This window comes from Mus musculus, chromosome 5 (genome assembly GCF_000001635.26).
Source record: "Mus musculus strain C57BL/6J chromosome 5, GRCm38.p6 C57BL/6J".
Taxonomy (NCBI): domain Eukaryota; kingdom Metazoa; phylum Chordata; class Mammalia; order Rodentia; family Muridae; genus Mus; species Mus musculus.
Window position 1 is genome coordinate 99,236,765 of NC_000071.6, and position 26,375 is coordinate 99,263,139.

Below are 26,375 nucleotides of genomic sequence, written 5' to 3' on the forward strand. Positions count from 1 at the left end.
TGTGTAGAAAAGTTCCTTTCCACTTGGGAAAGCAAAACACTCATCTTTAAAATGTGCGTCATTTTACATCCCACACAAGATAGTCTATATCTCACACCTCGCCTCTCTCGACCTTCTCAGGGTCCCTAACTCAAGAGACTTTTGGTGGGAATGGCCACTTTTCTACCGGTCACCACCTGAAGGTCCCAGCAAAACAAACAAACAAACCAAACAAAACCAAAAATCCCAGTGGGCTGAGCAGGATGGGCTGCAGCTTGGGGCAGGTTTCTGCCTGAACTGGGATGAGGCACAGTCTGCGCAGCACACTGCAGATCCACCTCAGATGATTCTGGCAGGCAGCAATGGGTAGGAAGCGGAGCTCTCCTGAAAGGCTTATCAGGTGAAAGATTTGTGTTCTCCTCTGAAAAATGTCATGTTTGGAAAGAGGGTGGGGGAACTGCAAGTCACAGTGAACAAAAACCAACAGCAAGATATAACACAAAAAAGTACACAACGGAAGTATTGAAATCTGTGTGGAGGGAGAGGGAGGGAGGGAGAGGGGGTACTGTGACCCCTTTCAAAGCTTCCTGCTTTCGTCTGATGCTGTTTGAGAAATCAGGTCCTGTGAAGTTAAGCATGCCTCCTCACTGAGTCATGAATTGCTAAATATGTACTTATTCTTCTTTATAACTTCAGTTGCCAGCGACAGTAATTACCTGGCAAATAAAGGCTGAAGTCCTTATTACAAAGGCCAGCCCCTTAAGGAAGGGAAATTGCATGCCGCCCACTCCGGTCGTTTGTCATGAAATTCAATCATTAGTTTTATTTTGTGTGTCTTTCAGGCGAGCCCTAATAAAACCACTTCATCTGGGGCAAATCCCCAGGGGAGAAGCACATTAAGTCAAATTATGTGGAACTGTCCTAGCAGATCCTAAAGAACCTGACTAAATTATACACAGGGCACACCTGGACTCACCGATTGCCAAAAAGAAAATATCCCCTGAAGTCAGAGGCAAGAAGCAACAGGTCCCAATTCAAACCAAGGATTCTTCAACTGGGAGGAATAATGTTTCCCCATTCTCATAATTGACTTGCTTGTTCATTCAGTCATCTGTCCATCCACCATCCATCCACCATCCATCCATCCATCCATCCATCCACCATCCATCCATCCATCCATCCATCGAACATACATCCATCCATCCAACATCCATCTATCCACCATCCATCCATCCATCCATCCATCCATCCATCCACCATCAATCCATCCATCCATCCATCCATCGAACATACATCCATCCATCCAACATCCATCTATCCACCATCCATCCATCCGTCCGTCCATCCACCATCCATCCATCCATTCAAATATACTGGGAACCAAGTACATGCCCAGCATTAAATAGGAGTTAAAGAAACCATCGTGAACAAAGTGACTAGAGTCCAATGGAACAACAAACAATGAACTACAAGCCCTAGAGTGCCAGGAAACAAAAGGTATAAGTCAAAAATGGGAGGGTCTGTGACTTGGAGTCGTGGGAGGTCTCTCTGAGAAGAGAAATTTAGGTACTCGATAGCAGGGAGACTGCCAAGACTGTTAAGTGCAGCAAGGGCCTTTAACACATTAGCACAAGGCACTTAGCGCCATGATTTATGGAATGAGAAGGGAACTAGGAATTTAGAGGACTAGCCAGAACACACCCAAATCAAGCAACTGTTATGTGTGGAGCCAATTCCTAAATTCTGGATAAAAGCAGCCAAGAAATGGCAGCTATCCTGAAGCCCTGGCCAGTGAAGGCAGGCATGTCCTCCATGTACATGCGTTCAGTGTACTCCCCAGTAAATCCTGTTTACCTACTAATGAGCCAGCTGACCTCTCCATGCTGTTAACACAAGCGTATCAACATCAATGAGAAGTTGGGGTCAGAGGATGTCTGTCCCTTTCCTCCATTTCCCCCAATTCCTGAAGCTGTGACCTTGTGGATAAAGACCAGATCTCAGTAAACAAATGAAAAGAAACACTATGGTTTTTATTTCCATAAGAAAGACCAAAAGCCATCAATTTGGCATTTTCAAATCACTGCATTTTATCTTTAAAATTAATAATAATAATAATAATAATAATAATAATAATAAAGTCTAGAAGTATAGCTCAGCAGTTAAGAGCACCGACTGCTCCTTCAGAGGTCCTGACTTCAATTCCCAGCAACCACATCGTGGTTCACAACCATCTGTATGGAATCTGAGGCCCTCTTCTGGTGTGTCTGAAGAGAGCAACAGTGTACTCACAGACATAAAATAACTAAAATAGATCTTTAAATATAATAATAATAACCATGTATTTCTTTTATGGGAAGAAACAAGTTTAGAAGCAATTTCTAGTTCCTATCTCTGAGAAGCAACAGAGAAGAGATCGGCCGGCAGCATGGATAGCTCCGTATAATTGAACCAAACTGAAAAATTGACTGTGACTCAGATCTTAGCTTCAGAGAAGATACAGCCCTGGGATGGCACTCATCCTTTGACCAGTTTGTCATAAGCCAAAGCCACTGAGCCAACCTAGGCCCTGCCGAGCAGCCAGCAGCTGCCATCCCTAACAGAACGCTCCCGGCAAACTGCACTGTTGGACATTCACCTTTGTGGGTGTCCATCTGCATCGGTTCATTCTCAGCAGGAAGAACCTAAGACAGGCAAACGGATCAGAAGAGCCACAGCCAGCGGGGCGTTCCTCACGGCGCCAGGAAAGAAGCTTGAAAGCATTAAGTCTTGGGTTAAAACCATATGAGAGAGCTAAGTGCTCAGAAGAGCTGGTTTTGCCTCCTGTCATGGATCTTAGGATAGGAGAATGGCAGTAAGACACAGTGACACGGGTCAGGTCAGGTGTCTTGAGGTGTTATCTCTGCAGCACAGAGCTGAGGGAACCACTTCTCCAGAGAGCTGACACGGAGGCCCAGTGCATCTCTCCACAAATGGGACATCGCTCACTCACTGCCAGGTGCCTCTTTCTAGGTGACAGCGTTACATCCGTGCCAAACTTGTTCCCAGAAACTTATCAGCCACACGGAAACTACAAAGCTATCCCTTGCCCAACAAGCTTTAACACACAAAGTTAGCCCTCCGGGCCTGCTTCAAATAACCTCGACTCTATTGAAGCCGGTTAGCACCTGCCTATCAAAGGCTCAGCTGAGGTAAGTGATATTTATGAAGCATGACCTAAGAGACTTTGAATCTCCACTTATTCTGGGTCCTACCCTTGAAGCAACTTCCGGCACCAGAATCCTTGGATTGTCTCCTGCAGGCCACCCCCAGCCCCAGGAGTCACCTTTGCTAATTATACAACAGTGCACCCTCTCTCTTTTATCAAGAAGAGTTCACGGTGAACACTGTAAAAGGCATGTTAAGCCTCCGACACGAAATCCCTCCACGGAACGCTTTGCTTACTGTTTCTCCTGTACATCATCACACTTATGTCTGTCTGGCAAATGTTCTACTGGCCCCAAATTTCTAAGTTTTTCACTTAATGCCTAGAATAATTAGTATGTTTCTTTCTCTCCCCCTGACTATCTGTAAACAGCTGTATTTCCCTTTGATTCCGTATTTACAAGCCACAGCCATCCTTGCCAGCTACACTCATACTAAACACTAGCATAAGTGCTTTCCCCTCCACGGCCTGGGACTGTCTATTTCTAATTAAGAGTTATTAACACGCTATTTAGCTGTATCTACCTTAAGTGTGGGCAGACACAGAGATTAATATGTGAGCTGGGTCAAACCTTTGCAGAAGACAGACTGAGGTGCAATGAAATCAAACCACACCTGACATCCTGAGTTAGCACCAACACTGCCCTCAAGTAACCCCATAGAACTGTAGGTCACACTCATGTGAAGTGGACTGGGGTAGTTATTCCCCACCCAACCTGCCAAAAGGCCAAGGTAGGCTATGTAGAGGGCTGTCCAAAGTCAACACACACACACACACACACACACACACACAAAAACCACTGCCAAGTTCTGTGGCAATCCAACCCAGGTCCCTCCTAGGCTTCATCTGGAAGTGCCAATGGCTTTCGGTGACCAACCTCCTCGCCACTGGCCATCCTGTGCGCCAGGTCCTTGAGGTTCCTCATCATTCTCTCGTCCCGGAAGTCATACGGAAATGTTTCTGTCCACTCTGTCAAGAGCTGAAGGATTTTAGGTGCAATTTTTCTCATCTGGTTCTAGGGAGAAAAGGAAATCTGCGTCAGAGATATCCATCACTGTGGTCCTCGATAAATAAACAACCAAGTAACTGGTGTGGCTGGCTGACGTCTAGTGCTGCAAACTCTCTGGAGTGGAAGAGGCATCAAGTGCAGTCAACCAAGGTGGGACTGAGGGTCCTCTGTGACTTTTATTCTATCCTTTGTACTTTTTATTTTATTTTTATTTTGCAGTCCCGGGAATATAACCCACGGTCCTAGAAGCAGGAGATAAGCAGGCTATCACTGAACCACTTTCTGAGCCCTACGCCATGATCTTCACACCCTTCCCAATTCCATATGCACGGTCATGGTGCCATTTAGGCCCCGTCAGCCTGGGGCTGAGCGGGGGGTCACATATGGAGAGATCACAAAACCTAAGCCAGAGCTAGCCAGCCTAATGAAAACAACCATTCAAATGTCGCCTTACCTTATCGCCGTCCCCTTCACTCAGTCGCTGGTGCTCAACACACAGGTGGCAAACCTTAGCCATGAGCTCGTACGGATGCATGAATAACCGAGAACTAAGCAGGAAGGTGAAGATGTATGTCCTCTGCAGCAAGAGAGAGAGAAAAAAATGAGTCGTCACCGTTACAGTCTCTCTGAACTCCATCCCTGCATATTACAACCTTCTTCTACATCGAAGTTAGCAGGCTGCAGGTCGGGCTAAACATCTGCCAATAAGCAGCCTCAGATCCTTTCCCTTAACATACACTAAAAACGAGATAAATTCAATGCCTGGACTAATCCAGAGGACATTTCCTTATGGGTCATCGGGAGGCAGGACATATTCCTTTTCCTGTTGTAATCAAGAATACTGAAATTCAGCCCAGAGAGGCAGAACTGCCTTAAATATGTTGCCCACGTGGAATAAGGTTGTGTGTCCAGATATCATCTCCCGTAACCAATAAACAAACAAACAACCGACCACCCTATTCCCATTCAGTCAAGAACTCTCCGGAGTGTTCAGCGTAGAATACCCAGTATTTGCATCACAACATTCAAAGGCTGACTTGCAACCGTCCTAAGTGGCTCGCTCCAGACTAAGCAGGCGGATGAAGGGCAATGCAACACTACTTTGCTTTAACCACACTGTCTCCTGAGGAGCTGGTGGTGAAGCGGCACTTATTTGTTCTACAGTTCCAGGCTCCCCGTGGAAAGAGGAATTCCACGGACTGTTTGCTTGCCCCCACCCCTCCTCAGGCACCTTTAGTGCTTCATAAACACTTACAGGACTGAACACAGGATTCTTTTTACTTTTGATAACATAGTTCCCTGGGTGCGGGCATATTTGAGAACGCTATGCAATGAATCACACAGAGATAGCTCAGTAAGGGACATTATGGTGAATTACCATTGGCAGGCACACACTCTGCTTTGTGCAACAAGGTTATTATTGTATTTATGAAAACTAATAAATGTGGTCTCCAGGTATTTTCCATGGACTCGCTATCAATAACAGCTGCCTAGAAAACTCAACCTCTGTGTCCTTCTAAATTCAGACACAGCAGGGAAGGGGAACTCGCGTGGCCCAGACAGGAAACCAAGGAATAAACATGTGGTGTTGACCTTTGACCTCTGTCTCCCCTCCTGCCTCTTGGAACAAAGACTGAGATATGACTCAGTGAATTTCCTAGCTTAGGAAGTGCCTTATAAGCTATCAAGGGAAGCCAAGCCAACAGCACCTGATGGCCAATCTATAAATCATCACATCTGGGTGTAACATCTCTTTCTGTGGATTTTCCCTAGCTACAATCATGTCATATTCTAGGAGCAGCCAATCCTCTCCCTGATGGCATTTTTATTTATGGAGCAAGATGTAGGCACACAGTAAGTCTACGGGCAACGCTCCATTTAGGCCGCCGAAAATGAGGTGGACAACCGAAAAGAAACAGACAGGGAGACTCTACCATAAGCTCATCCAGCCCCTGGTCTTAGAGCTTTCAATAATCACTATGTATTTTCTTCTTCGAAAAAATTCTTAGCAACCTAGATAACTGCACAGCAAAGGCTGTGTCCCTGCATAGCCTGCTGCAGTTTCTAATCCATACAGTTGATGAGTATTTGAGGAACAGCAATACCTACATCAGGATAGTAATCCACATTGGGTACCAAGTGTTGGATAAGGGCTTCCAGAGACCCAGAAAGGAGGTTGTTGTCATGGTAGTACAAGCCTCCACAGCTGTCCTCTGCGGACTGGTAGAGGTTTCGGTTGTAGCCACTGCTGTCAAACATTGCTGAGAAGGGGGGCGTCTGAGGCATACTTTCCTAAGAGGAATAAAAAATACAAGAGAACAAACACAATGATCAGTGGCATGGTATGAAGAGGTAAGATTCCGTCAGTCATTCTTATAACGGAAGTCAGGCAAAGAGAGAAAAGAGCTGCCACACACTGTCAGAAGCATGAGAAGCCAAACTGCTCTGAGTTCCACACACATGCATATGTTCAACCAAACAGGATGAAATGCCTAGATCCAGTCCTGACCCACACGGGGTCATTTTCCCATCACGTCTTTACGGTCACTCGTGAAAAGGCGTAGAGGAACCAGACTCCAGCTGTGTCAAGTGTCGAGAGACTTGAGGCTGGCTCCCCATCTTTATTAGATCGTCAGATAATTATTCGACCTTTGCACCTCTCATCAAATCTGGGGTTGGGGGTGCTGTGTGTATAGCGTGTACAAAGCCTCTGACATTGAGGAGGCACTTTATGGTTAAGAACAAGGAGTACCGCCCAACCTAGATAAGTTGCTCCTACCAGTTGGTGTGTTTTGTCAGTCACAAAGCCCCTGTCAGACACTGCTCAATGCAGGCCAGAAGCCATTAAGTTATTACTTGGATTTCAAGGGACCTAGGTCAGGGCCTGTGAGGGGACTCAGGTTTCTGGCTGTGTCTGGACAATGGAGGCATTCAGGACTTGTGGAACCAGGGGGTCCAGAGCTGAAGGAAAGCCAAATGTTGTGCCCAGGACACAGGACACAGGACATTCAGGGGCTCAGGACTGACTGGGAGCAACTTGTGGAGGTTGCAAGGGGACATAACCTGGACTAATCCTTCTTTTCAAGATGCTGAAAGGTATTTGCATCGCATCTAGGGTTGGAGCTCAGTTCTCCCACAGCATCTGTCCCACCTAGGCATGTGGGGGATGAGCTAGAAGCCTCAGAACGTGGTTGGGTTCATGGGGTTGAATAGGTGATGCCCAAGGAATGGTGTGTTGGGAAAAAGGCTATAAAGCCAATGTGGCAAATGAAAACAGCATCTAGGAAAGACAAGAATCAAGAATGATACAGAGATACAGAAGTGCTGGACGTGGTGGCACATGCCTTTAACCTGAGCACTCTGAAGGCAGAAGCAGGCAGGTCTCTGCGAGTTCAAGGCCAGCCTGATCTACAGAGTGAGTTCCAGGATATCCAGAACTATGTAGACAGATCTTGCCTCAAAGAGAAAGACAGGAAGATAGAGAGAAAAAAGCTTTATGATGCGACCTTGTCCCTAATCAAAACCAGTTTGGTGTCCTAGAATACCTTCCAGGGGTGGCAGCCACACAGAATAAAGAATAAAAACCCCCAAAGACCTTTTCTACCCAGAACCATGAAGTTTCCTTGATATTTCTTTCACTTGTTATTGGAATGAATCTACTCAAGTGTCTCTGGGAGATGGTTAACCAGGACTTGTGAACTCTAGAAAATCAAAAAATGATAACCATTCAAAGGGGCCAGAGAAACCGTCTGTTTCAGGAGGTAGAAACTAGATTTCTTTTCAAACTCTAATCAGTTAGAAGCAGTCATCTGGAGGATCAAGGGCAAGCCTGGAGGATCTGGAGCCTGAGTGATTATGACCACGGTAGGATGGTCATAGAATAAGCCATTTGCTCTCACAGTCCCATCCAAACTCCTGTTTCTATGAATGTGACCTAGGACTCAACAAGGTGAACTCAAGTGACCTTGACCCCACCCAGAAGCCAGTGCAGAGAGAGAATTCCCAAAAGTTCCACAGAAAACAAGACTGGTAGAAATGGAGAGAAAGGGATTGTCGACAACCACTCCACTGGGACGTGTCAAGGCAGAATAAACTGGTTTGGTTGACAGTTATTCAAACAGCCTATGAAATAATACAGCATTACATGGTGGGTAGCACTCAGGGAATCAATGAAATACAGAGGGATTTTCTTGTATTTAACTTTACAGATTGCCATCAAAAGGAAAGTATATATATATAATGAGCCAAATAGCAATATGAAAGATCACGGGACTTCGTGTCCACCAAGCACCAGACAACTGCCAGTTAGCCTGAAAGGCGAACTATAGCACATAGACACAAAACCAGCCAAGTGGTATGGAACAGATGCTTGGAAACTTGAGTTTATACACCTAAGAAGATAAGCCGTGCAGTTTGGTTCCTCAAGCATCGTTAGTACTGTGATCTACTGGTCAACAACACCCAGACTCCACATCTGAGCCTTTAGATGGATTTGCTTCAGTTCTGGAATTGAAGACTTAGGACCAGATGATGAAATGAGATTGTCTCTTGCTAGGAAAACAATATCCATATCAAAAGCACCAGATATGAGGGTCATTGGAGACTTATGGATGCCCAGGGACAACGTGCCAGTGACTCCTCTGGGCAGATCCAGGCAAAGGCAGGCTGCTCTTACCTCTGGCTCCAGTCATCTTTCTATCTCATGGCAGGTCTGGTGCCTTCTCAGCAGCCACCATCCTTCCTTACAGTTCTCATGACTCTGGTGGGGGGTGGGAGGGGGCAGTCCATGTGCTTATAACTCACCCCTCCCAGGCCTCCTAACACAAAGCCAGCCCTCCATGATCCACTCCTTTTCTTTTATACAAAGTCTGCCCTGTCCAATGCACCTATAAATGGGGACCGATGTCTATTTCCAAAATGTGAGTGTATAAAAGCACTTGGGTAAGTCCTGGCTTGATTTATAGCTAAGTCAAACACCAAGAGTTAATTCCCTTGAAAAAAAGACTTGTATGAGACATGAAGAAACCGGTTGACTATTCAAATCACCATTTAACATATATCGCAGGCTGGAAAAATAACTCTTACTCTAGAGAGTTTCATTTCTAAGTTGGTTGTTTGGAACTCAAGGCACATTCTAGTCAGCCAATTGTACAGACCTCCTTCCTCTCCCTGACTATCCTTATGTGAATACACCTGCGTGTCTGCATATATACTAATGGAGTTGCTGTCCAGTACACAGAGCTGTCCTATACAGACCCTACATGTCTTTTGTCTACTCCAAAGCAAGAAGTTAGGATGGGTCAGCAGAGAACCTTCCTGGAACACATTTAGGACCTGTTGGAGCTTGGTTCTAATGCTTTGATCCAATCAGGAATCTGCGTGTCCAAATGCTAAAGGTCCTTGTCCCCAGTTGGTTTTTTGATCAATCAATAAAGATGCCAATGACAATGACAACCCTTAGAGTTGCGCCAGCTGGGATGCAGAGAGGAACAGGGGAAAATCGCCAGAGGAGGAGAGCTGCAGGAGCAAGAGCCAATGAGCCATGTGAAATTTCGGGTGAGGGGCCACTGGCCACTTTCCTGATTGGGCCTGGGGTAGCAAGGGAAGTTTTGAGAGTGCCCAGCCTTTGAGATAGCTAAGGCATTTTAAAAATAAGCTAGTGTGTGTCTGTGTGTGTAGGGGTGGGGGTACCAATTCAACTGAGTTAAAGATAACACAAAAATGACTCGTCTTTGAGGCAGAGTCCCTGAAATAGGCTCCCTGCTCCTAACAGGCATCACTCTGGGTAGACAGCACAGTAAGACAACAGAAAAGACATTCTTATAAAACAATAAACTGGGCTAAAGAAAAAAAATACCTTCCTGGCCACTGAAACTGGCCCACAGATTATACATTATGCTGGAAAAGTTTCTAGGAGGAATGTGACGTGCCCAACCCAGGCAGAGAAGACGAATATTCCTTCTTAAAATTGATTTGGTAAGCTGAACTCAGCTGTCAGACATCTTACAGGGGCTGTTAATTTGGGCACAAAAATAGATCATGTACTTCCAAGGACCCTGAGGAAGTTTGGCCTGACATTGATCCCTAAGCAAGGGAGCAGGCCGTGGGTGATTTACAGGATGAATGGGTCTGAAAGGCATGTCTAATGGCTTCAGACCAGCCAAAGCTCCAGATGAAAAGCCCTCTTTCCCTGAGCGGCAGACTGGATTTGAATTAGCAACTGCTTTTGCACAATGTTATTTATGATGAAGCAGATGCACGGGGGCCGAGGTGGATTCAGGTGGTAACTCACACTGGAGAGGAGGTGGCAGTGCAGAAGGGTGTGGGGTGACATCAAAACTCAAAAGCCATCCCTTCCTTCTGAGCCAGATGCTTCGCAAATCTTTCCTAGACCAGCAAGTCAGCGTCTCCTTCACTCTCAAGAGAAGACAGAAACACATTTTCTGCTCCGCGTCATAACAGGAACGAGGTGTTTACAACCCGGCGATGATTACAGTGTTTTAGCAGCAGCCTAAATGCTAGACAAGTGTCCCAATTTAAGTAAGTAGGCAAAGATCTCCTTCTCTCAGCTAAACCTTGAAAGCACACTTGTTCAGTGGGGAGAGAGTTCATTTGAAACCTGGAACTCAGCCTTTCTCAATTCCCATCTAGATTCCAAAGGAACTTCGCACCTTACATAGTCAGCAACTCTTTGTTTTCTCAGTTGACACTGCAGACGCTGGGGACAAGTTCCTGAATCCTTCTAGCTGAGACTGACAGCTTCCTTTCGGTAACACCAGACTTGGGGACGCAGGCTGAGCAAAGATCCAGGTGACAGTGGATCTGAGCGGGAGGGGGGGGGGGACAGACGAAGCCAAGCTTCTGATGCTACCTGAGCGCAGTGTATTTTTAGGCTCGGGAATGTTGAGAGGGTTATCTTCTCCCTCCTTTCCTTAGACTGAGAAGCCTTTTTAGCAGAGACCTCAGAGAGCATCCGTGGAAAACGCTGGCAGGCTACGGCACCACTGACCCTCTTTAGAAAAGGGGTATTTTGTTAAGAAGGCAAGTAGCTGAGAGCAGAAAGAGTACATGGAAACCCTAGAAAGATTACTTATTTAATTTTTTTTTATTAATGTGTATGTAGGGTGGTACCCAAGGAGGCCAGAAGAGGGCGTGAGGTCCCCTGGAACGTAGTTATAGGCATCTATAAGCCAGCAGGGGTGCTGGGACCTGGGCCTAGTTCCCCTCTGCAAAGGAGTGGGGATGTTTTCTGATTTGTTACATGCCCCCCACCTCCCACCCCCCGCTCACACACACACACACACACACACACACACACACACAAAGACCCTTAAGTTACCTAGAATTTTTCTTTTCTTCCCTTTCCCTCTCTTTCTCTCTCTCTCTTTCTTTCTTTCTTTCTTTCTTTCTTTCTTTCTTCCTTTCTTTCTTTCCTAGTCCCCAACTGGCAAAGGAAAAGAATTCTGACTCAACTAGTTAACATTTTCAGTTGGAAGAAAAAGGTTAGAGTTATGATCTTTTGTCATGGGATGGTGTTAGCAATTTACTAAAGCACAAAATGACATTTAGGTACATGGAAACTCTGAAGAGGCCTGGAGTGTCATTGAAAACCTTCCTGTAGTACGGGAAGCCAGGACAGGCTGACTTCCTTCATGCCTTTAAAAGCCTTTATCCTCTACAGCGCCCTTGCAATTCTCGAGCTGAGCAGTAGGTGGCGCTCGGGTCCCTGTCTTTGACAGAGCTGGTGCTTTCCAGCACTTGAGCTGGTTTATAAAAACAAGGGAAGGGCAGCTGCTGTACAGGGGATGTGAGGGTCTGAGCACACGACTGAGCTTGGGGAACAAGTAGGACATAAATTAGTGGGCAGTACCCATCCACTCTATTTCCCGATGCCCATCTGTGGTGAGAATCAGTTATCTCACTGAGAATAATAAGACTGATCTCCAAAATCACCATTACCTAATCAAGTGTTGCCACCAGGGCTGGAATCCTAAGAGAAGAGCCTCTTCTTCATTGTCTGATGGTCACCACAGGCTGCAGTGCCTGTGACTTCACACTGGCTTGTGGGCTGGGGGTGGCTTGGTGGCACAGCTCTTGCACAGAATGTACGGGGCGGGGGGTGGGGGGGTGTTCATCCCAGCACAAGAGTGAGGAGCAGAAAGAAATAGAGGGGAAAAGACAACTGGGAAACCAGTAATTCTGTTCAATTCAAACATATTTATGTTTTAATATCTTCATGCAGCTAGAAGCTGTCCTATTAAACCGAACAGATGAACTGCAGATTATGAAAGATATGTGATAGATCTGAAGTTAAATCATAAGGTATCATAGGGGGGATAACTTTTATTCAAATATTTTATTTCTCTGTGTCTAATTCACTTCAATAGGGAAATGGGTCAATACTCAGCAGAGATATCTGTAAAAAGGCAAGATTATTTTTCTTTGCATTTTATTATGTAACACGGCGAATAGGACAATTTAATTGGGGGGGGGGTGAAAACCTATGTTTTTCTCTGTTCAATTTTTGTCTTTTAGAGAAGTTGAAAGAGGCCCAAAGTGGTTCCAAAGTGTTTTCCTTTTTACATGACTAGATCTTTTTGTGCCCAAATTTCACACCAGGGTTCTCTAACATAATTTCAATCAACTGGATCATTTCTAGATATATATTCACCTTAAGAGGAAATAATAAATATATAAGTCTATGAAAACAGATTGGTGAAAGGGAAGTTGGCACCTGGTTGAAAAGAACAGTGAGTTCATCAGCTGAAATGTTTTTTTTCTGACCCCGCCTTATTGATAATTATTCAATTTTTTAAAAAATATTCTCACAACAAAGAAAAGGAAAAGACAACTCAAGAAACTACTAAATCCCTATCTAAGTTCACCAAAGGAAGAATGCTGGCCACCCTTTTCATCCTCATGTGCTCAGAAGACACCTGCCCATGTGACAGGCTGCCTCCATCCTGGCTTGGCCCACTTTAACATCGACGGAGGTAGGAGGTTGCAACAAAATAAAACAGCTGCGACAGGCATACAAAGGCCCCCTAAGTCATCTCCTTTAACTTCCTGTGTCCACGTCACAGATATCACAACTACAGAAAGAGGGCAGGGGTCTCCTTAGGGCTCCCCATCTGCCCAGACTCATTCCCAGGGCGGGTCTGCTAAGCCAAAGCAGTCAATGCCCATACATATCTAATTTTTGTAGGTTTAACTGATGAGCCAATAAAAGCATGGACAACCGTATATAGTTATACAGTTCTCGAAAAATGACAGGAGTGGAGTCAGATAATACTTAAATTCAATTACTTACCCTCTCCCCCCACCCCCACCCCCACCCCAGCCACCACCCCCACCACCAAATCCTCTCCAGGACAATCAGCCAATGTGAAAGACTTCACAGATCTCTTTAAAGCTGTTTCATTTGTTTTCTAGGTTTCTGTGCCATTAGTATTAACCGTCTCTCCAACCCTTGCTTGGCATTCCCGATTCTCCTTCCAGGCAAAGCTGAGAACTTCCTTTCCCTGTCTCCTTCCTAAGTATTCCCCCTCGGAATGTTCAGGTTCATTTCTTCTAGGTAACTTCTGTAGAGTGAACAGGGTGGTCCCATGGTTTTCTATACGATACTAGGATCCCTACTTGGCCTACACAGGTCCATGTGCCCACATCACTCTCTGTTCTCTTACCCACCTTCTTCCCTCCAGAGGAATAATTTTTACCTGGTTCATTTGGCCTATGGTGCTCTAATAAACAGTGAAGTTAATGTTACAAGAATGAGATATTAATGACATTACAGGAGTATTATGCTGAGCAATGACCACAGCGATATTCAGCTATCTATACTTCAGGGTACACTAGATTAGATGCTGACGCTAGAGAATGGCAATGCAGATGCATCCCGCTGAGGACCTTCCCACAAGGCCAGGTCCAAAGTGTGGTAGCACAGACACCTCGGGCAGCATGACAGGAAAGCTGAAAAGCTGAAATAAGGAAGTCCTAGGCCAGGATCCTTAGTAGCCAGAAGGGCTGGCACCTCCAGGAAAACAAAGGCTTGCCTGACACAGGAGAGCGACTTGCTCACCAGAGGCTGATGTTATCTCACGTGCCAGCAAATCTGCCTGAAAGGGAAAAGCAGCCAGGGCTGTTGCTGAGCCCTGACTTCTGTCAAAAAATGCCCTGGGTCCTCAGTAACTCAAACATTGCTCCCTGCCCCAAACAAAACTGTCCTTAGTGCATAACACTGTTTAACTGGCTGTCATTTATTTTCTCTGCATCCTCAACAGCCAAACATTTTTTACTATTATTATTCCCTTTAAGAAATCAATTCTTCGTGCACTTTGAACCTCACATGACCGGTTCTCTCCTCCTAAATCTTCAAATCAGCTACACACTATCTTCTCTTTTTAAATCTCCTTGTTTAATCCTCTTCGCATTGGCTGACCACCCTGGTCACAACTATGTCCAATTAAAGCAGTCATCACATGCCACGCTCCAGCTACTGCACTCATGAGGAGTCATTATTCACCATCTGAGTCTGACTGCGCCAGACATCAGTCAAGAGCTCGATAACCTTATTCCTGGATTCTTCCCCGCTTTATCCTCCCAGCTCAAGACCCGTCCTCCCAGTGAGACACTGTCAGGGCTAAATATAGCTCTACGCACACCAGCAGTTCCAGGCCATTGTCACATGGCGCTGCTGACGAAGGACTCCTTGGAGACGCGTTCACCCAAACATACATACACAAGTATGCGTGCATATTTATCCATATACACCATACGCCCCGAATCCATCTGCAAACGGGCACATTTACATTCACAAGAGAAAACTGCAGCCCAGATGCTCTCCTAGCGCCCTTTACCACGCTGTGCGAGAGAACACCTCGCCGCACTGTCAGTGCCTTAGCCACAGTGCTTCGCCTGAACTGAACCAATTTGGATGGGGTAAGGTGGCAAGGAATAGTCAAATCACACGCACACTCAGAGAGAGAGACAGAGAGACAGAGACAGAGCGATAGAGCGAGAGAGCGAGAGAGAACACCTCCGTTTCCGCGTTTGCCCTTTTCTCTAGTACAGTGCTGCTGAAGTTATTCCCGGGGCTCTCCAATAAAGAGGAGCCTCCCTCACGCACTCAGCCCACGAGGCTACCAGGTACCCCGGGCCACGTTATTATCACCCAGGCTAGTGTCCGAAGGCAACTCACCTGGGTCACAAAGCAAAACAAAAAACAGGCTACTTGTTCAAGTTTGCATACGAGCCTGGGGAACACACAAGTCCTGTTTCCCTGACTGTTCCTGGGAGTCAGACCTTAAATTATAAGGAAACTGCAGCAAAAAATAAACAACAGCCTGAACACTCTCAAGCACCCTAGGAAACTAGCCAAAAAGTACATGGAAACAACCCTAGGTATGCACAAGAAGCTGAGAGGGAAAGCAAAAAGGATGAACGAGACTCCAACTCAGACAAACCCTCAATATCTAAGATCTCCAAACAGAAGGCCTGGCCGGGGCGAGGCGCAGCACAGCGTCCCCAGATCCCCGGGTCCCCGGGTCGTCAGTGCTCAGCCCCGCACCTGTTGGGAGCGCGGCAGCCCGGGGCACGGAAGCAGCAGGCGCGAGAACTCCTAGTTCTGTGGCTCTGCCAATGCTCGCCAGCCGAGGATCTCCCGCCACGCCGGGGCGCACTGGACAGCCGGCGCCGTTCCGGAGCAGCGCCGGCGCAGCCCGCTCCCGCCATCCCGCCGCGGGGTCCCCTGGAGCACCTACCCGCACACAGCTCGGAGCCTCTGCCTCCTGGCTGCCGTACCGAGGCGCCCCAAAAGGCGAGCTCAGGACCGGGAAGGGTCGAACGCCAGAAGAAAGGGAAAACCCGCCGATCCAGTCGGGGTCCTTGTTTATACTGAAACTCCAGCCCGAGCCGCGCACACCCCCTTGCTGGGGAAATGCCCGCCTCCTGCCGCAGGCCACGCCCCCGCCCGCCGCAGGCCACGCCCATCCTGCGCTGGCCAATCGTGGCGCAGCTCTCCGCCCACGCCGCCCTGCAGCGGGCGCTCGGGGACTTGCCAGGGTTCCGCGGGTAGGGACTCCCGTGACGCTGCGGCCGTACCCACCCACGCTGCAGAGGCTGGCTTGCTGGCGCAGCGGGTCTCCGCAGCCTGGGCAGGGCCCACTCCGGCGCGCGTTTCCTCCTTCGTGTCGCTGCCCGCGGCTGTTTGTGCACTCATGTGTCGCCGAGTGTGTATTCATTTGCCTTGTGTGCTCTACCTGTAAATACCGGCTCGACTCGTTGTACAGTATCTATTATCATAATTATGAGCTGAAGGTTACTGTCCGTGTAACTTTCGGAGGAGATCTGAGAGGAACCACGAAGCACTTGCTGAGTGTTGGGTATTGTAATAAACGCTGGGGGCACACTGGTGGCCGCAACCGGCTGGTCCCAGAAGCTTACTGGCTCCTGGAGGGCAAACGCTAAATAAACTGCTATTCAATCCACATGTAAAATTACAGGTGTTAGAACTTTCGCAAAGGAAAGGAAGATACTCTAGTGTGTAAGGCTGGTCCTCGGTGAAGGTTGTTTTTATCATTGTAGACAGCTACTTAATTGAATCAGCCATTGAATACCTGATAACTATTTTAGAAAAGAAAAAAATAAATATAGAGGTAAGAACTCAATACTCTCCTACGCGTGATAGAAAGGTAAGGGAAGAAGTTGAAATAAAGATACCTTACCCATGGGGGGAAATGCACAAGATTTGGAGACTTTGCAGCTGTGACCCTGAGTATGAAAAGCAGGCTTTGTAAGCTTCCGTTCATACATAAACACTGTAGGACCATCCCATAGACTGTAATTGGCCTTATTAACATGGAGCAACACGGTTCCTCCTCTAAGGTCCCTGCATCTTCTCTCTGGGATGGAAAGAGCCTCTTTTAACCTAACGTTCATGTTCCTTGGCTGGTCTTGGCTGGTCCCTGTCTCTCTCATACTTCCTGCTTCACTATCCTACGCATATTCTACAGATGCTTCTCCTTAAGCCCCGCAGTTTATTCTAAAAACCCTGAGCCTTTTGTTTATCTCTGGTGTCTGTTCTGTGAAGGAGAATGGGTCCACACAAGGAGCCGACTTCCATCCTGAGTCAATTAACAAGTAGACCATATGACACTGGGCAAAGCACACTCTTCCTGCTCACATAGCAAGAAACTAAAAGGGCTGAACTAAACCAGTATTTCTTAGTAGTGCCACCAGAAAAGCCCTTTGTAACATCTGTGAGCTCTCAAGACTGCTGAGAAGGCAACCCAGACAGCTGCCTTTTTACTTCCTGAAGTCTTTGCTGCTAAGCAAAAGATGAAATGTTCACTTTAGAATCTAAAAATGTAAAGCAGATACCACTATGATATTGACACTGTTTTACCTTATTCTGGTTGGCCTTTCAGGGTCCTTCTAGCTCCAATGTGAAAACTATTAGTTGTGGATACACCTTAGGAGCCAGCATTCCTAACCATAGCCCTGTGTCTATCACACAGACACCTGTGAAACCCTCCTCAAGGCACTGTAGGCCTCTGAACCCCTGTATACTCACACGGTGAATGGAAAGAACTGAATTCGTCAACTTCTCACACACACACACACACACACACACACACACACACACACACACACACACACACACATGTGTTTAACATAAAAATGCAAATATTAGTAAACTCAACAGTCATGTTGAGGCAAATCAAGTCTTCAGAGTAGAATCCCATTCCAGCACTGAATGATAGTGACCTGTGTTGCACTTCCACCACACAGGGACTGTATAGCTATGTAAGGAAGGGTTGTTTGTCCTATGCCTCTTCTAATACTCAGGCGTGCAAAAGTGCAAATATCATCATGAATGGTACAAGTCCAACTTCCTTTCTTTTTTGGCACTTTCATTTCCAAAGAAAAATCCCAGCTTACATCATGCTATAGTCAGAGTATTTTTCAACCCACCTTTTCAGAACAATGATGCTATTGATTGACGGGTCCCATGAGTTATTTACGTAGATGTCAATGTGCAATCTCTACTGATATGTTTTCTTCAGCTTGTGATGTTATAAATAGTTCACTTTGTTTTATTTATTATTGTTGTGTGTGTGCATAATGTGTGTGTGAGAGCCATTGTCTGTGCACGTACACACATACACGCACACGCACACGTGCACACGCACACTTACGCATGCACACACTACAGCATGGGTGTGGAAGCCTGAAGACAACTTTTGGAAGTTCCGCTCTGAGTTCCAGGAATGGAACACAAGGGTCAGGTTTCCATAGCAAGTGCTTTTAACTGCTGAGTCATCATGGTGACCCAACATACATGTTTTTAGCTTTCTTTCTTCTCTCTTTTAGATTTATTTACGTGTGTGTGTGTGTGTGTGTGTGTGTGTGTGTGTACATGAGTATGGGTCCCTGCAAAGACCAAAAAGACTCCATGCCCTGGAGCTAGTATTACAGGGCTGTGAGCAGTAAGCGGCCTGATGTGGCTGATGGAATTTAAACTCCTGTCCTTTGCAAAATCAACAATCTCTCTTAAACACGGAGCCATCTCTCCAGCCTTCTGTTTTTTGATAATCTATCCATGTTAGCATATATCGCTGTCATCAACACATTCTTACCCACTGTTGAATGGTTTACCATATCTGTGCTACATCTGATTGTGTTATGTTTAATCAATAACAAAGCCACAAGAGGCAGGTACCATTACTTACACTGTGACAAGAAGGAATGAGGCTCAGGACAATAAAGAAGCCACATATCCCGAATCCAGGGCTCTCATTCTTCCAGTTCCAGTAAGGCACTAATCACTCATGCGAGTTTGCGAAGGATGTTTAAAAGTCTAAGATGTGCATTTAAGTTAGAAACAAGCTGTTTTCTCACAATGCAATTATTATTATTAGCCTAAAATAGATGCAAGTTTAATTCCATTAGTTACAACTTGCTATCTCATTTAGGCCTCTGAACCTTAAGTGAAAATGAAAACAGAACCATGTTCAAATATCAAACCTCCTGAGGTAAAAGAAAATGAGGTGCCAGAAACACCACTCAAGATCAAAGAAGAAAAGGAGTAAGGGCGCGTATCATAAAGTCGGTACAGTGGAAATGCTGCAGGTATCTGAATCAGACGAGCAGCTCTTGCTTGGAATTCTCTTTTTTTGTTTATTTTTGAGAATTTCATAAGTTAGTATACTGCATTTATATTATTTCCACTTATCCTGCTTCCTTTTCCAACTCCTCCTGACCCCCCAGCCTGTGTTCGTGACCTTGTCTATTATTATTGAAGCATTATTATATTATACACAGAGAGGGAGAGAGCAACAATCTGTAGAGTCCAATTAGTGTCCACATGCGAGTGTTCACAGCTAACCCCTCAGGACTGAGAAACCTAAGCCTAACCTCCTTCCCTAGCCACTCATAGACTGCCTGTAGCTTTTCTTCTAGACTGAGACCTTGTGACATTTTTCTCATCCATGTTAACACATTCATTTGTATGGTCTCGTGTGGGTCGCCATAGTGTTGAGAGTGCATGAGTGCAGGCTTCCTGTTGTGTAGAAGGCAGTGTTTCACAGCAGTCACCCGGGTCCTCTGGCTTTTACAAGCTTTCTGTTTCCTCTTCCGCTATGGTCCCCTTAGGTGCGAGGTGTCCCAGGTGAGCTGGGGACCTCGTCATTTGTTCCTACATTTTGGTTGTTTGAGGATCTCTGCCATATTATTCATCTACTGCAAACAATGAAGTCTATCTGATGAGGGTGAGGACTGGTAATTATCTATGGGAGTAAGGATAGATATTTAGCATATGGTTGGAAGAAATATTAGATTAGCAAAATGATTGTAGTTGGATCTCCTCTAGAGTCTATGACTGCTCCAGACATGGGTTCTTGGCTAGGCTCATGGTACCAGGCATAAGGTCCTTCCTACTGAGAAGCCCTTAGGTTCAATTAGACAGCTGCTGGTTACCCTCAAGATATAAGTGCCACTATTGCAAAGTTGGAACTATTTTGCCAGGCCCAGACCCATCTTTATTGAGGTTCCCAGACTTTACAACTCGGTAGTATTGTGAATAACTCTTCTCCCTTGGAGACTTCTGATAGTCTGGGTTGATACAGATCTGTAAGGGCTTTATGAAATAGCCATGTAACTCCTCAGTGTTTTTACATTTTGACAATTATTGTTCTCTCGGTCATTCTGGAATATGGGTATGCACAGCTGAAGATATGGAACCTGAGCTCCAATCTGTACATGGAAAGAAACAAAGGCCCAAGTTGTCCATCAGCGAGCCTGCACACTGCCTGTTCATCCAGCTTTAAAAACCAAGGAAGGTAAAGCTAAACCCACTTGGCAAGGATGCTTTACACGGTCTGTCGTGCATGTTGACAAAAGACTGTGAGAATTTTATACAGCAGAGTCATGAAGAATGAACAGATAAACTATTGATAAACTGCACCCAGTACTTTCTGAATGTCACTTTACTGCTTCTTAACCTATAGAGTATTCAAAGAGCTTCTTGGTGACATACAAATGCAATACTTTTTTTCTTCAACAGGAAAAACATAATAAGAAAAAAAAAACTCGGAAATCTACAATATTTAACAGGTGAACCACTACTTGTTAAAGAAAGGAAAGCCCTTTCTTATTTTACAACAAACAGATTTTAAAGACAGGAAGGAAATGTAACACTCCTCCTCCCACCCCCGACTCATACACACCACAAAGGGAGAACCACTGCAGTTGTGTGGCCAGGATACTGGAGATCATGAAGCTCCCTCCCTGGGGCCCTCTGTAAGGGAAAGTTACATGGCTATTTCATAAATCCCTTACAGATCTTAAACTCTCACTCTTACTCTATAGCAACGAAAAGATGAGTTGCTGTGCCAAGGTCTTGGGGCAATGATAAGAGCTTGGCTCTAGACCCTAGAGAAAAATCCCTTATTTCCTTCCTTGTTCTTGAGTGTTGCTTTCCATGCCTTTCCACCCCTTATTGTCTGGGGACCTACAACAGAAGGGGAAGGAGGTCTAGCTTGGCGTGCTTTGGTTTTGTGTCCTCTTCCTGCTTTGACCTAAGGAAAGTCCGCCTGTGGCCAACCTAGCTTAGAGCATGGCCAGGTTGGAATCCTCTATTCTATTTTCATAGTAATTCAAAGATGTGGGGCAGGGGGCTCCAAACATTCACATCCCTGGAGCATGGTAAGAAGCGAAGGGAAGGCAGGATCTAAAATTTATTTACTCGTGATTCTAACTCCCTGCTCAGGGCCATAAATCCTTTGATGACTATAAAATGAGTCCTGCTGCTTTGGGGAAACTACTGTGTTCAGACAAATGGCCAGGGTGGCCTTGGAACAGGCATCTCAACACTTACCAACATGTGTCAGTTTGTAAAATGCTTCCCTATCTCCTGAACTGCCTTAGGGAGGGCACTGAGAGCCATTCAGTGTGACAGCAGCCATGATAGAAGATAGGCAATTCATTCTCTGAGAGCATAACTAGCCTGCAAAGGAAGACTTCGTCCCTGTGAGGAGGGACTTCAATACAGAAGATCACTTCAGAAACTGTCTCTTCCAGATCCTGGCCCTTGCAGCTCTTTATCTCAAAGGCCCTAATGTTCCACAAAGAATGTAACAGCAGCATGGGAAATTCCACTCTGCAAAGGATAGTTTTTTTTTCAATTCCTTCATGGACATGTAAAAATTCTAAAAAATTACTATAGACAAGAACTGCCAAAACATTTCCTTTAATAAGCATTATTATTGCACATACCAATTCATATCCGTAGAGAGTAGCTACATGTGACACAAGACAGTGTTTCTCTCTATATAGAGTAAAAGCTGATGTAACTTGACATGATCACAAGGTCACGGAGCAGGCATCTCTGTTGGTCATGCAATAAACAATAGCATACTTTTCTGTGCTGATGAAGAAGCACCTAATAAACATGGGTCATGGGCTAAAGTGCATCAACACTTTGAGCTGGAGTGTAACCGCGCATGAGCTCAGATGGATATTCATCATTGGACGTTTCAGGTATATTTCTATTTGTGACTTCTATGCAGGCAGGATTTGTCTGTTTTCTTCTGAAGGAGTTGACTTTAAAGTGAATTAAGAAGAAAATATTTTTACGTTGCTTTATTTGGAGACAGGATATCACATGTCCTGGACTACATCAAACTCTCCTCGAGACCAGGGATGACGAGAGAGTTTTATATGTGAGGTACTTTCAGCCTTTCACAATAAGCTTTGCTATTTTTCTACAAGGTCCCTTCCTTTTTAGCTAATGATCACTCTATGTCCTAGAACACAGAGTAAGAAGGAAGAAAGGAGAAATGAATAATAGAATAAGACAATTTTTGGAGCTGGAAGGAATATTAATTTTCATCTCTTCAAATCTTTCCTCTCCTCATGCCAACAATCAAAGCATTTCTGAGATGAAGAAATCTAGTCCCAGAGAGAATGAATGATAACAGCAAAGCTACAGTTGTCCAAGACCCGAATATAACGCAGGACTTCAAGTGCTACCTGATTTGACTTGCTAATTATTATCCCTGCAGGGCCAACTCTGTGAGGGCTACCTTGACATTATAGGTGTAAAACTTGTCATCAAATGCTGAGGACAGATAGTGCAAACTAAGGACTCCTGATGAAATGACAAAGTAGAATTTTCTAGATACTGCTGACACATTGAAATTTTCTAAATATTGCTAATACTGGTAATATTATTATGCTCTTATTTAATGTCTAAGGTAATAAAAGAATAAACTGTTTAATACCTTACCAGAAATCATTTTTTAGTTAATCTATTAGACCTCACAAAATTATGGTGGTCAAAGGGCTTCTTCAATTAGCAAATGCTGTTGTTATAAAAGCACATACCTAAGAACTCCTCTCCCTTATAGTCATATAGCCAATCACATTACATCACCTTTTAAATCAACTGAACAGTTTCTCTAAAGCACTGACTTCTAGATGATTCTGTAATACTAAATCTGTGAAAATGCCCCAATCTTCATCCTGACATGTGGATAACATCATCTCAGCAGTAGAACCAACATCCACACAGTACTTCTGGATGACGCTATGTATGGAAAAGCACAGCATTGAATGCACGTCATACACTTACACACACAAGTCCTTACACACACAATCCCACACACTCACTCACTCACTCACTCACAAGGAACAGATCCTAGAATCCACCTGCATTTCTCTGGATGGTTGAGAGAATGCCTGTTTCTGGGTCCAGCTGAGCCTGGGTGTGGGAGGCCAGTAGAGCTTTAACTTAATCGGAAGAATTCAATTTTTCTCATGAAGAAAGACTTCGTAGATTTGACAGTGTGTTTATTATGACCATTCGATTGGTGGGTAAAAGAATACTCTTTTTTTGTGTGTGAAGTCCTTAAAAAAATAGAAGAATTTATCATCAAAGTTAGATCTTTTCCCATATAGCTATATTACATAACCTTAAACTTTTAAATTTATTTAAACACAATGTTTACTCATGAAGTTATAAATTTCTCTTATTTTGTTTCTATTTATAGATCAATCACAGTTATAAAATGCCTAACAGTATCCAGATAATTGTACTGGGTCAGACCATGTAAAATGATAGTGCGCACGACATAAGTTTGTTAAAGAATTATGATGGTTCTTGTGTGACTTATCAAGATAGCTGCCTCTTGCATCTTGATGTGACTGTGTTTGGTCCCACTCTGTGACAACGGGCACTGTGACACACAGTTAGCACATGAATAAGCTTGGATTCTTAACTGAAACCTGCTTAAAAGTCAAATCTCTCACAGTCACACGATTAACATATGATGAATGTTTCCAAGGCCTGGAATTAACTGGTGATAATTTTAGAATCTACAATTACCCACACAATTGTCTCTAATTAGCTGTCTCTGAAGAGTGGTCAAGTGTGGGAAGAAATGGAAGCTGACTCCAGCTCCCCAAGTGTGGAAGGGTGCATTCACTTGAGATCTGTTCCAACAGTGAAGGAGGTGTGTTGGGGTTAGCATATGGATGGGAGGGTAAGTGAGATGTGAGTTAAGAGATCCTCTACCTGTTAAAGGAACTGAATCTTTGGAGACCTAAGGTGTTCTCTCCTCAAGTAGGCATTTAACACCTCTCACAGCAAGACAAAAACTCTCCCTCCAGTCTAGACGAAGTCCCCTAGATAAACAAAACATGTGCCTTATGTTCTGTTTGTTGTTTTAATAAAAACTCAAAACAAATTCTTCTCTGAAATACCCTGGTTGAAAAGTCAAACACCAGCTGTTACAAGTCATAAGCCCAATTTTTTTTCCGGATGTCCAAAACACTAGCAAGCTCCATTTTCCTCCAAAACAGTTGAACTAGGACATGCTGTCATGAAAACATCTCTAAATAGAGGTTGTTTGGTTAGCCTTAGCCCCTCTCACTTTAAAGCTAGCCGTAACCTTTCCATTTAGGGTACACAACAAAATAAAAATGAATAAGAGTTTTGTTCTTTCTCTTAATGAGACAAATTGCTGTGGAAGCCAACCCCGTACAATGTGTCAGAAGAGCAAACTTGAGGAAAGAAAGCCTCACACTCAAGGGGCCTGCTGGGTTTCATGACATTACAGGAAAAGTTCTATCCCTCTGTGTCTCTCTGTCTCTCTCTGTCTCTTTCTCACTGTCCCCTCCCCCACCTCTCTCTTTTCCCACTCACCCCACCCCCTTTCTATAGAAACCAGGCTATGGAGAAGGGCCAGTGGGTAAAGGACTTGTCTCTCAAGCATGGAGTCCTGAGCTTGGATCCCCAGAACCCTTGTAATGCCTGACTTAGCAAAACACACCAGCAACCCCACTGCTCCAATGGAGGGATGGCAAGGAGAGACCCAGGAGTCCCCAATGGTTCTCAGGCCAAACAGCCTTTTGTATGCAGGGGGAAGGGGGACTGTGTCTCAAACAAGATGGAAGGCAAAGACATACATCTGAGCTTGTGAACCTTGGCCTCCCTCTCCCTCTCCCTCTCCCTCTCCCTCTCCCTCTCCCTCTCCCTCTCCCTCTCCCTCTCCCTCTCCCTCTCCCTCTCTCTCTCCCTTTCCTCCCCCTCTCTTTTCCTCTCCCTCCCCCCTTTCTCTCTTCCTCTCCCTCCCCCCTCTCTCTCTTCCTCTCCCCCCCCCTCTCTCTCTCTCTCTCACACACACACACACACACACACACGATTTGAAAACTACAGAACAATAAAACAAATTTCCCTCTAAAGCTGGGAGCAGTCATCCACATCTTAAGGAAGTAGAAATGTCTGGTCTGCTAGACACCAGTGCTTTGGGAGAAAATAACATGGCAGTGGGCATTTGCCCAAAGGCTGGTAGAGCTTGTTTTAGAGATCTCTGGAGAGAAGTAGTTCTAGAGCTTGTTCTAGAGAGCTCTGGAGAGAAGTAGTTTAAACCAGTGAGAGCAAGGGGGTAGGGAGGGGAGCAGCTGGGCTCACCTGAAGAGCCCTTGGCAGTGTTTCAAAAGAACTCTAGTAAAATTAGAACAAAACACAATCAGGCAGCTTAGAGAAGACTGTCTCAGGTCCTTAGAGTTCCGAACGGAAGGGAAAGACTGCCGCTGGCTTTTTTTTTGTTTTATTTGTTTTTGCTTGCTTGCTTGCTTGATTGATTGATTGATTGATTGATTTCTTTGTTTACTTGCATTTCATTTTGAGACAGGTCTCATGTAGCTTAGGCTGGCTTCCAATTCAATACACAGCCTGATGATAAACACCAAATCCTCTGCCTCCCAGTGCTAGGCCTGCGACTCTGTGTCACCATGGCCACTTTATGCAGGCCAAGGTTTTAAACATGCCAAGCAAGCATTCTGCCAACTGAGCTACGCAATCCTCTCTCAAATAAATACTGCCTTGTATCTATAGGTGTTAGCGGGAGATATGAGCTCTTCAATTGCTGAGTGGCTTGAGAAGGCCCAAGAGGGACAGACTAGTCTCAGCCCGACTGCTATCTGAGAGAAGGGCAAGCCTGTCTCTGAGCCCACGTCTGCCTGGTTACACTGACGTTCCTGAGACTATCCATCCACGCCTGGGAATCTGTTCTCACTTTTCCTGATGGCCCCCGGCCATGCCCAACAACAAAAAGCAAAAACAAAACCGTGCCTCTCACCTCAAAGGTTTGATAGTATATTTTGCAGCCAAATATAAACCGCAAT

At 45.2% G+C, this 26,375-nt stretch overlaps 1 protein-coding gene across 2 annotated transcripts in view; it reads right to left on the reverse strand.

The window, feature by feature from the left end:
* Positions 1–16,163, reverse strand: part of Rasgef1b (RasGEF domain family, member 1B) — a 35,508-nt gene extending 19,345 nt beyond the window's left edge. For both annotated transcript variants that reach the window (NM_181318.4, NM_145839.2), the window contains exons 1-4: positions 15,950–16,163; positions 6,300–6,482; positions 4,645–4,767; positions 4,059–4,196 (exon numbers count right to left, since the gene is read on the reverse strand). In NM_181318.4, coding sequence (NP_851835.1) covers positions 4,059–4,196; positions 4,645–4,767; positions 6,300–6,476 — 438 coding nt within the window. In that variant the 5' untranslated portion in view covers positions 6,477–6,482; positions 15,950–16,163. The remainder of the gene's footprint in view (positions 1–4,058; positions 4,197–4,644; positions 4,768–6,299; positions 6,483–15,949) is intronic.
* Positions 16,164–26,375: the final 10,212 nt, after the last annotated feature.